The following is a 12,194-nucleotide window of genomic DNA, read 5'->3' as shown; positions in this document are numbered from 1 at the left end:
ATTTGTAGTTCTTTCTAGATGAAGTAATTTCTAAAATACTCTATTCAGAACTATAAATGAAAACTAGTCAGTAGGGACAGTTTTAAAATTCACCAGATAAAGGCATGTTTAAACCATAAGCCCCCCCTTATCTGTGGTTTCACTTTCCCCGGTTTCAGTTACCCAAGATCAGCCGTAGTCTAAAAGTATTAAATGGAAAATTCCAGAAATAAACAATTCATCAGTTTTAAATTGTGCTGCTTTTCTGAGTAGCATGGTGAAATCTTGTTCTGTCCTCCCTAGGGCATAAATTGTCCCTTTTCCAGTGTATCCATGTCATATACACTATCTGTCTGCCTGTGCCCTCCCCTCTGTTGCCCCCCCCCCCCCCGCCCTTGCCACATCATTGGTCACTTAGTAGCCATCTCTTAAAGAAGTGATACTGGCATATTGCTGGCATATTGTTATAATTGTTCTATTTTATTATCAGTGGTTAATCTCTTACTGTGCCTAATTTATAAATTAAACTTTATCATAGATATATATGTATAGGAAAAAAACATAGTACTTGCAGGGTTCAATACTATGTGTAGTTTCAGGAATCCACTGGGGGCATTGGAATGGATCCCCTGGGGATAAGGGGGGACTACTGTATGTTAGAGATGATAAAGCACAGGGCCGGGCGCGGGGGCTCATGCCTGTAATCCCAACACTTTGGGAGACCGAGGTGGGCGGATCACGAGGTCAGAAGATCGAGACTATCCTGGCTAACACAGTGAAACTCCATCTCTACTAAAAATATCAAAAATTAGTCGGGTGTGGTGGCAGGCGTCTGTAGTCCCAGCTACTCAGGAGACTGAGGCAGGAGAATGGCGTGAACCCGGGAGGCGGAGCTTGCAGTGAGCTGAGATTGTGCCGCTGTACTCCAGCCTGGGCCACGGAGTGAGACTCTGTCTCAAAAAAAAAAAAAAGCACAAATGATAAAATTGTTGGGATGAACCTCTTTTTAACTGATAGTTAGAGAAGTTAATAATAAAGAATATTAGAGTCAGTCAGCATCAGTTGAAATTTTTGGGAACCGAAGCCTCAATCTGATTGCCAGGGATACTCGGAAAACAGAGCTTAGGTAACTATTTCTATACATACAGCCATTTTATATGTCTCATTTAAGGAACCTAGGGATTTGCTAAGCTCTGGAATTGTTTTTAAAATTTATAATTAACAAGTACTTTTTTTTTTTTTTTTACTTAAACATATCACTTCTCAGAATATACCTTAGAGAGGCCGGGCGCGGTGGCTCAAGCCTGTAATCCCAGCACTTTGGGAGGCCGAGACGGGTGGATCACGAGGTCAGGAGATCGAGACCATCTTGGCTAACACGGTGAAACCCCGTCTCTACTAAAATAAAAGTACAAAAAACTAGCCGGGCGAGGTGGCGGGCGCCTGTAGTCCCAGCTACTCGGGAGGCTGAGGCAGGAGAATGGCGCGAACCTGGGAGGCGGAGCTTGCAGTGAGCTGAGATCCGGCCACTGCACTCTAGCTTGGGTGACAGAGCGAGACTCTGTCTCAAAAAAAAAAAAAAAGAATATACCTTAGAGTGTTTGTTTTTCATATTTTATTTTTTACTTTTTATTTATTTATTTACTGAGATAAGGTTTCACTTTTGTCGCCCAGGCTGGAGTGTGATGGCATGATCTTGGCTCACTGCAACCTCCACCTCCTGGGTTCAAGCTATTCTCCTGCCTTAGCCTCTTAAGTAATTGGGACTATAGGTACATGCCACCTTACCTGGCTAAATTTGGTATTTTTTGTAGAGACTAGGTCTCATCATGTTGCCCAGGCTGGTCTCAGACTCCTGAGCTCAAGTGATCTGTCCTTCCAAAGTACTAGAATTACAGGCTGTTTTTAGTACTTTTTTGATATAAGTCACAGTAAAAAGTGTTTTACATTATGTGTGTGTATGTGTGAGATACAAGTGTTTGATGGGATAGTTTTCACTCTTTTTTCACCCTTACAATAGATAATAGATTCTTAAATTTCCTTTCTTCATCTCTTTCTGTTGTTCTGTTTTATTTTATTAAATAAAACCATATCACTACATACATGATTCCACAACTCACTACTGGGTTTTAAAAACCCTACCGTAGAAGTTACTTGCACATGTGCCCAAGATATGTGCAGGGATGTATTTACTGCCGTAGAAAGACATATGAGACATACAAGTGAAAAAAGCAACTTGCAGAACAGTGAGTCCAATATGATATTATGTATATGAAAGCAAAAACCACAGAACAACAAATGCACTGACAAAAAGATCTGGAAGAATACACACGAAACTGATAACAGAATTTGGTAAGGGTGGTCAAGGGGCATTTAAATTTTATTGTCTGAAACATTTACATCAAGGATGAGTTCATATTTTGTATTAAAAATGTAAAAGTAAAAAAGCCCCAATTAATTCAGTTATAGATTAGTTAGAGATTATTTCTGTCAGATGTTCAGTTGGCAAAATCTCTTTTCAAGATAGTCTTTTGAAAATAGTCTGTTTAGGCTGGGTGTGCTGGCTCATGCCTGTAATCCCAGCACTTTGGGAGGCCGAGGCGGGTAGATCACCTGGGGTCAGGAGTTCAAGACTAGCCTGGCCAATATGGTGAAACTCTGTCTCTACTAAAAATACAAAAATTAGCCCGGTGTGGTGGCAGGAGCCTGTAATCCCAGCTACTTGGGAGACTGAGTAGGAAAATCACTTGAACCCGAGAGGCAGAGGTTGCAGTGAGCCACAGTCTTAACCACTGCATTCCAGCCTGGGTGACAGAGGGTGACTCCATCTCAAAAGAGAAAAAAAAAAAAAGAAAATAGTCTGTTTAGTGCTTGTACAGTGCCTGGCACTTAGTAGGTGTCAAATATTTGTTGAATGAATGATTGATAGTATAGATATAGCAGTCTATTCATTCACCAGGTGATGGACATTTCCATATTTTTCTGTATGTGTGGCTGTTTTAAGCTGCTATAAAGATTTATGTACAAGTCTTTGTGGAGCATGTGTTTTTATTTCTTTTGGATAAATAGTGTGGGATTGCTAAATCGTAGAGTAGGAATATAAAACAAAATTGGCCATGAGTTGATAATTGTTAAAGCTGCAAGGGATATGTGGAGAGTTTTTTGCTTTTCTCTACTTTTGTGTATGTTTAAACTTTTCCATAATCAAGCATAATCAATCTCTTATTTTTTCTTTTTTTGCAGGCAGTTATTTAGGATTGAAGGAGTAAAAAGTGTCTTCTTTGGACCAGATTTCATCACTGTCACAAAGGTAAACATAGGATTATATAAAATAAGACTCGAAATACTTTTCATTTTTTTCTGAGTCCAATGCCTCCAACATTTCCATTTTTCTGTTCTTTAATTTTAATTTTTATTTTTTTTGAGACAGGGTCTTACTCTCTAGCCCTCTAAATGTCAGAAAAATCAAGCGAAATATGCTATGTTTTTCTTTTTCTTTCTTTTTTTTTGAGACGAAGTCTCGCTCTTGTCCCCTAGGCTGCAGTGCGATGGTGCTATCTTGGCTCACTGCCACCTCTGCCTCCCGGATTCAAGTGATTCTCCTGCCTTGGCCCCCCGCCACCCCCAGTAGCTGGGATTGCAGGCACCTGCCACCATGCCCTGCTAATTTTTGTATTTTTGGTAGAGACAGGGTTTCACCGTGTTGGCCAGGCTGGTCTAGAACTCCTCACCTCAGGTGATCACCCGCCTCAGCCTCCAAAGTGCTGGGATTACAGGCGTGAGCCACCACGCCCAGCCAAAATATGCTGTGTTTTTCAACAGTCAAGGCGGCATCTACTAGAAAGGCCTGTTCCATTTTTTATGTCTACTAGATTAATGGGACATGAACTATTTAAATTTGAACTATGTATCCTTTTAAATCTGTTGATTGACATATATCCACTTAACTTAAATCACTTGCTTGATACTGTGTGAAAATCGCAAGTATTTATTAAACTCCCCTTAAGCAATTTGAAAGGATTTGTCTGAGCTCTTTATGTCCTTAAAAGTGGATATGCTGGGGGCCAGGCGTGGTGGTTTATACCTGTAATCCCAGCACTTTGGGAGGCTGAGGCGGGCGGATCACGAGGTCAGGAGATCAAAACCATTCTGGCTAACACAGTGAAACCCCTTCTATACTAAAAATACAAAAAAAATTAGCCGGGCGTGGTGGCGGGTGCGTGTAGCCCCAGCTACTCAGGAGGCTGAGGTAGGAGAATGGTGTGAACCCGGGAGGCCGAGTTTGCAGTGAGCCGAGATCGGGCCATTGCACTCCAGCCTGAGTGACAGAGTGAGACTCTGTTTCAAAAAAGAAATTAAAAAAAAAAAAAGTGGACGTACTGGGTTAGTGACATGTTAAACCTAGTCATCTAGTCCAGTATTCTCTTGTAGCTATTTATTTATTTAGAGACAAAGTCTCACTCCATCACCCAGGTCAGAGTGCAGTGGCATGATCTAGGCAAACTGCAGCCTCAGTCTCTTGAGCTTAAGCAATCCTCTCACCTCAGCCTCCCTGGTAGCTGGGACTATACGTGCATACCACCATGTCCAGTCCCCCATTCTTCAGTTTTCTTTCTTCCATATTTTTTAAGGGGAAGAAAGGATAAGCATTTATTTAATATATTCAATGTCAGATATGGCACTAGTGCTTTATATATGTTATCTAATTCTTACAACTAGTTATTTTATAAGTGGGAAATTATTTTTATTTTTTTTTTTATTTTTTGAGATGGAGTCTCGCTCTGTCGCCCAGGCTGGAGTGCAGTGGCCGGATCTCAGCTCACTGCAAGCTCCGCCTCCCGGGTTTACGCCATTCTCCTGCCTCAGCCTCCCAAGTATCTGGGACTACAGGCGCCCGCTACCTCGCTCAGCTAGTTTTTTTGTATTTTTTAGTAGAGACGGGGTTTCACCATGTTAGCCGGGATGGTCTCGATCTCCTGACCTCGTGATCCGCCCGTCTTGGCCTCCCGAAGTGCTGGGATTACAGACTTGACCCACTGCGCCCGGCATAAGTGGGAAATTATATATTTAGTTTTAAAAGTTATTTAGTTCTTTTACATATAGCCTATGCTATATAAAATTTTTTATAGGTAAAAATGTGATTATATCTTAAAGGGTTTTTTTTTGTTTTTGTTTTTGTTTTTTTTTTACTTTTCCTATTTTTCTTGATTAGATTTAGTAAGTCATCTTTTAGCTCTCTTACTTTCATTATTTAGTTACCCTATTTGAAATTGCCCTAGCTCTGCAATTTTTTCTTAAGTGAAATGACGTAACCAATAGATAATATCTCAAGTTAGGGTATATGTTGATACTTATATGTGTATGTGTGTGTGTATCTATCTATGTACACATCCATATAGATGGGATCTTGCTTTGTTTTCCAGGCTGGAATATAGTGGTGTGATCATGGGTCACTGCAACCACTAACTCCCAGCTTCAAGCAATCCTCCCAGCTCAGCTTCCCGAGTAGCTGGGACTATAGGTGCATGCCACCATGCCCAGCTAATTTTTTTTTCTTTTTTTTTTTTTTTAATTGTAGAAACAGTGTCCTTCTATATTGCCCAGGCTGATCTCGAACTCCTGGGCACATACAATCCTCCTGTCTCAGCCTCCCAAAATGTTGGGATTAAAGGTGTGAGCCACCATGTGAGCCACCACCTCTGCCCACGTTGGTATTTAATAGACGGAATACTGGATTTGTTTTGTTTTCTTTCAGTAACCTTTCTCATCATGGACTATCACATTTTACTGAATGTCTTCAGCAATCACCTGTTTCTACTTCTGATTTCCAGTTGATAATTAGATTTCTTTATGTATCATTTGTGGTTTTTTTTTCTAAATATATATGTATATTTGCAGCTTACATGCTGCCTTTTTTTCTCATTCAGACAACTTTAGGATTTTTTTTAATTTTTATTACCAATATTTTCCTATTTAGTAGAGTCTGCTATTTATTGAAGATCTGAGGTAACACTCTGATTTATTTTCCAAATGATTTATTACCTAGAACTAGTTTCCATTCCCAATCACTAAGATATTTCACTAGTTTTACTTTTATAACCTTAGCAGTCCCCATTTATGTCACCTTTTATGTACTATCTCTATATTGTTTCTTTTTTCTTTTGAGACGGAGTCTCACTCTGTCGCCCAGGCTGGAGGGCAGTGGCGCGATCTCGGCTCACTGCAACCTCCGGCTCCCAGGTTCAAGCGATTCTCCTTCCTCAACCTCCCGAGTAGCTGGGATTACAGGCCTCTGCCACCACGCCTGGCTAATTTTTGTATTATTAGTAGAGACGGGATTTCGCCATATTGGCCAGGCTGGTCTCAAACTCCTGACCTCGGGCGATCCACCTGCCTCAGCTTCCCAAAGTGCTGGGATTACAGGCGTGAGCCACCACGCCCAGCTGAATTTCTTTCATACCCTTTAAGTAATATATGTAAGTAAATTTTTTGAATAGTTGTAGACTGTTACATATACTTGGTCAAGCAATTACATCCTATTTTTTTAAGAGAATGGGTATCTCTTTATCATCCTTTTTAAAGACAAAGTCCATTTAATATTTTGTCTTCACATCACGAAAAATGTCTTTTAATCATTTAAATCAAATTAAAACAATGGAAGTTTGATAAGTGAATGAATTAGTTAATGAATGGGGGAATCTTTAAGATTTTATCTTCTGAAATTCATTTAAACAGGACCCTTTAAGATGTGGAGCTAATATACATTCTCCAGAAGTGGTTGCCATTGCATAGGTATAGTGTGTCTATAGGAAAAGATATTTTTCTTTTCCTTTCCTTTCCTCTTTTCTTTTCTTATTTTTATTTCTTTTCTTTTCCCTTTCCCTTTTCCCTTCCCCTTCCCTTCGCCCGCCTACTTGCCTTTCTTCTCCTTTCCTTTTTTCTGCTTCTTTTCTCTCTTTTTTCTTTCTTCCTTTCCATTTATTTATTATTTTTAAAAATATGAAAAGAGATGAAGTCTCACTGTGTTGCCCAGGCTAGTCTTGAACTCCTGAATTCAAGCTGTCCTCTTGCCTCAGCTTCCCAAAATGTTGGGATTAGACATGAACTACGATACCTGGCCAGGACAAGATTCTTAAGAGGTATAAGGGGGCTGGGCGCAGTGGCTCACGTCTGTAATCCCAGCACTTTGGGAGACCGGGGTAGGCGGATCACAAGGTCAGGAGATCGAGACCATCCTGGCTAACATGGTGAAACCTCATCTCTACTAAAACTACAAAAAATTAGCCAGCTGTGGTGGCACACACCTGTAGTCCCAGCTACTTGGGAGGCTGAGGCAGGAGAATTGCTTGAACGCAGGAGGCAGAGGTTGCAGTGAGCCAAGATCATGCCACTGCACTCCATCCAGTCTGAGCAACAGAGTGAGACTCCACCTCAAAAAAAAAAAAAAAAAAAAAAAAAAAGAGGTATAAGGTAGCGTTCTGTATGGGTCTCTGCCCTTGCCTGCAAATACAGCATTTTCCTTTAAATGTTTATAGGAAAATGAAGATTTAGACTGGAATTTACTGAAACCAGATATTTATGCAACAATCATGGACTTCTTTGCATCTGGCTTACCCCTAGTTACTGAGGAAACACCTTCAGGAGAAGCAGGTAACATGTTGTATTGAGTAATTAAAATTTGCCCTTTTTTTAGACTTTTCTATTTTCCTCACATTTGCCTTGATTTTAGAAGTCATAGGAACTTAGAATTCTATCATTTAATATATTTAGCTCTGCAGATTTAGATATCATTTTGAAAACTTGTGTATAAATTATCATTACTATATAAAACCAAAATTTTCAATTATAAAAATTTTCAAACATGCAGAAAATAGTATCATGCTCACCAATTTGCCCTCCACTCATATCTAACAAATGTTAATTAAGTTACAGAATGGGCTTTTGGGAAAAACAAAACAAATGTTATCTTTTGCCACAGTTGCTTTAGACTCATTTAAAATAAAATATTAAACATACAGTGTCAGATTCTAGAGCATAAAGTAAATAAAAAAAGAAACAGCTAAAACCACTATACCCCCATCCCTTTTCCCTTTCTAGTTTCAGAGATATGTGAAACTTGGTTTGTTTTATACTATACATGTAAGTCTCTGCAGGGAATATATAGTATTAGTTTTTGTTCTTAAGTTTTAAATATCTGTTTTTTTTTTTTTTAAGGGACAGACTCTTACTCTGTCACCCAGGTTGGAGTGCAGTGACGCGATCTCTGCTCACTGCAACCTCCACCTCCCAGGTTCAAGTGTTTCTCATGCCTCAGTCTCCCAAGTAGCTGGGATTACAGGTGTGCACCATCACATCCAGCTAATTTTTGTATTTTTAGTAGAGGTAGTTTCATCATGTTTGTCAGGCTGGTCTTGAACTCCTGACCTCAGGTGTTCTGCTGGACTCAACCTCTCAAAATGCTGGGATTATAGGCATGAACCACTGTGCCCAACCTTAAATATCTTGCGTTATACTTTCTAATTGCCTTTTTTACTAAGTATGATATTTTTGAAATATATCCATTTCAAAAAATATAGTTCTAGTTTACTCATCATACGTGCTGGATAGTATTTCATTATAGGAATAAGGTATAGTTAATTTGTTCCTTTATGTTCAAGTAAAGTTTTGTACTAATTTTTTATTGAAAACATTGCTATAGTGGGCATCCTTATGGAAGTCTGTTTGTGAATATGTGGAGAGCTTCTTATTTGTTTGTTTGTTTATTTATTTTTATTTATTTTTGGAGATGGAGTCTTGCTCTGTTGCCCAGGCTGGAGTGCAGTGGCATGATCTCAGCTCACTGCAACCTCTGCCTCCCGGGTTCAAGCGATTCTCCTGCCTCAGCCTCCCAAGTAGCTGGTATTACGGGCGCCCACCACTATGTCTGGCTAATTTTTGTATTTTTAGTAGAGACAGAGTTTCACCATGTTGGCCAGGCTGTTCTCGAACTCTGGACCTCGTAATTCACCTGCCTCGGCCTCCCAAAGTGCTGGGATTACAGGCATGAGCCACTGCACCCGGCCTTATTTTTATTTATTTTTGAGACAGAGTCTTGCTCCGTCATCCAGACTGGAGTGCAGTGGCATGATCTCAGCTCATTGCAGCCTCCGCGTCCCAGGTTCAAGCGATTCTCCTGCCTTAGCCTCCTCAGTGTCTGGGATTACAGGCATGCACCTTCACGCCCAGCTAATTTTTGTATTTTTAGTAGAGATGGGGTTTTGCCACGTTGGCCAGGCTGATCCCAAACTCCTGACCTCAGGTGGATCCACCCGCCTTGACCTTCCAAAGTACTGAGATTACAGGCATGAGCCACCGTGCCTGGCCGAGAGCTTCTTTAGGCTATGTTCCTAAAAGTGGAACTGCTATATCATAAGTTGATCTAATTAAGTGCACATTAGCAGTATATTGTAAGAATTTCAATGTTCTTACATCTTTTATCTTTGTCATCATTTAGTGTCTCTTTTTCTTTTTCTTTCTTTTTTTTAACCTGTATGTTGGGTATACAATGGTACCTTGTTTCTTTTTTTGTTGTTGTTGTTTTTTTTGTTTTTGTTTTGTTTTGAGATGGAGTTTCACTCTTGTTGCCCAGGCTGGAGTGCTGCAATGGCGCGATCTCGGCTCACCACAACCTCTACTTCCTGGGTTCAAGCGATTCTCCTGCCTCAGCCTCCCGAATAGCTGGGATTACAGGTACCTGCCACCATGTGCAACTAATTTTTCTATTTTTAGCAGAGACGGGGTTTCACCATGTTGGCCAGGCTGGTCTCGAACTCCTGACCTTGTGATCCATTTGCCTCAGCCTCCCAAAGTGCTGGGATTACAGGCATGAGCCACTGCGCCTAGCCAGTATCTTGTTTTAATTGCATTTTCTTGATTAATACTGAGTGTGAAGAGTTTCATATGTTTATTGGCCATTTACTTTTCTTGTCAGTAAATTTTCTATTTTTATCTTTTCTACTTAAAATTGAGTCACGTGTCTTTTTATTTTTTGGAGACAGTGACCTGCTGTGTCACCCACGGTGGAGTGCAGTGGCATGATCATGGCTCACTACATCCTCAGCTTCCCAGGCTTAAGCAATCCTCCTGCCTCCATCTCCCAAGTAGCTGGGATTATAGGCTCCTGCCACATGCCTGTTTAATGTTTTTATTTTAAAAATTTTTTGGCCAGGCATGGTGGCTCACGTCTGTAATCACAGCACTTTGGGAGGCCGAGGTGGGTGGATCTTGAGGTCAGGAGTTCGAGGCAAGCTTGACCAACATGGTGAAACCCCATTTCTACTAAGAATACAAAAATTAGCCAGGCATGGTGGTGCGTGCCTGTAATCCCAGCTACTCAGGAGGCTGGGTCAGGAGAATCGCTTGAATCTGGGAGGTGGAGGTTACATTGAGCCAAGATCGTGCCACTGCACTCCAGCCTGGGCGACAGGGTGAGACTCCATCTCAAAAAAAAAAAAATAATAAATAAATAAATAAATAAATAAAATTTTTTTGTAGAGGCCTGGCACAGTGGCTCACGCCTATAATCCCAGCACTTCGGGAGGCCAAGGTGGGCAGATCACAAGGTTAAGAGAGTGAGACTATCCTAGCCAACAAGGTAAAACCCCATCTCTGCTAAAAATATAAAAATCTACTGGGCATGGTGGCGCGCTCCTGTAGTCCCAACTACTTGGGAGGCTGAGGCAGGAGAATCGCTTGAACTCGGGAGGCAGAGGTTGCAGTGAGCTGAGATCGCACCACTGCACTCCAGCCTGGTGACAGAGCAAGACTCCGTCCCCAAAAAAAAAAAAAAAATTCTTTTTTTGTAGAGATGAGATCTTGTTATGTTGCCCAGGCTGGTCTCAAATTCCTGGCCTCAAGTGATCCTCCTGCCTCAGCATTCCAAAGTACTGAGATTATAAACATGAACAACTGCCACCTGGCCCATATGTATTTTTAATATTTATTTAAGCAGGTTTTTAAAAAATATTCTGGGCTGGATACCATGCCCCACACCTGTGATCTTAGCACTTGGGGAAGTGAAGGCGGCAGATTGTGAGCTCAGAAACTTGAGACTAGCCTGGGCAGTGTGGCGAAACCCTGTCTTTACAAAAAAACACAAAAATTAGCTGGGCATGGTGATGCGTGCATGTAGTCCCTCCTGCTTGACAAGCTGAGGTGGGAAGATTGCTTGAGCCCAGGAGGCTGAGGCTGCAGTGAGCCATGTTCACGCCAGTACACTCCATCTTGGTTGATAGAACTAGGCCACATCTCTTAAAAAAAAAAAAAAAAGGTCTCATTCTCTCTGTATATATATAAATATTCTGAATATTAATTCTTCGTTAGGTATTTTCTTAGCAAATGATATCTCCCTAACTGTGACTTAACTTTTCATTTTGTTTATGATGTCTTTTGTCATACAGAAAATTTTCATTTTAATGTGGTTACATTTGTTCATCTTTTTCCTTTGTGGTTTGTGCCTTTTGTACCTTGTTTTAGTAAGTTATTTAGTGTGAAGCACTTGGAAGAGTGACTATACATAAAGCTCCATAAGTATTTGCTGATACTGTTGTATTTGTTGTTGATGAAGTTTTTCCTTTATCACAAAGATATTGTCATATGTGTATGTATTTTTGTTTTTTAAAGTTTTATTTTTTACACCTACATATTTAATCACTGTGGGATTTGTTTTTCTGTATAGTTTAAAATATAATTTCATCTTTTTCTACATAGCTAATCAAGTATCCCAGTCTTTCCTCATGAATTTATAATATTATACATGGGTCTTTTTCTAAGATGTTTTTTGTCCCTGTGGTCTTTTTGCCCCTCTTCCTGTTTTAATAACATACAGAGTTTTAATTATAGTATCTCTGTAACAATTAGCATAGTATATGAAAATATCTGGAAAAAAAAAAAGTTCCTCAATTAAAAAAACTTTCTGGTGGTCTGGTCACTTTATTCTTCCTTGTAAATTTATTGATCATCTTGTAAAGTCTCTGAAAAACCATGTCAAGAGCTTGGTTGAAGTTGCATTAAATTTATAGATTAAATTTGGGAGAATTAACATTTCTTCAACATTGATATTTTTTCATCCCCAAATTTTCCTATTTACTTGAGACTTACGTTCTTTTCTTGGTATGAGCTCATGTTAGTTCTAGGTACCATATAGGTTTTGTTGTCATAAAGGTTCTTATTTTGTT

General features: G+C 40.0%; 1 protein-coding gene across 8 annotated transcripts in view; it reads left to right on the top strand.

Moving 5' to 3' along the window:
* Positions 1 to 12,194, top strand: part of NFU1 (NFU1 iron-sulfur cluster scaffold) — a 42,376-nt gene that overhangs the window by 13,397 nt on the left and 16,785 nt on the right. For all 8 annotated transcript variants that reach the window (XR_636560.2, XM_003908764.3, XM_031655245.1 and 5 more), the window contains 2 exons: positions 3,223 to 3,289; positions 7,515 to 7,629. Coding sequence is in view for 7 of the 8 variants with exons in the window: in XM_031655245.1 (XP_031511105.1) it covers positions 3,223 to 3,289; positions 7,515 to 7,629 (182 nt within the window). In the remaining variant the exon portion in view is untranslated. The remainder of the gene's footprint in view (positions 1 to 3,222; positions 3,290 to 7,514; positions 7,630 to 12,194) is intronic.

Source organism: Papio anubis, chromosome 14 (genome assembly GCF_008728515.1).
Source record: "Papio anubis isolate 15944 chromosome 14, Panubis1.0, whole genome shotgun sequence".
Taxonomy (NCBI): domain Eukaryota; kingdom Metazoa; phylum Chordata; class Mammalia; order Primates; family Cercopithecidae; genus Papio; species Papio anubis.
This window is presented reverse-complemented; position numbering and strand designations above follow the sequence as displayed.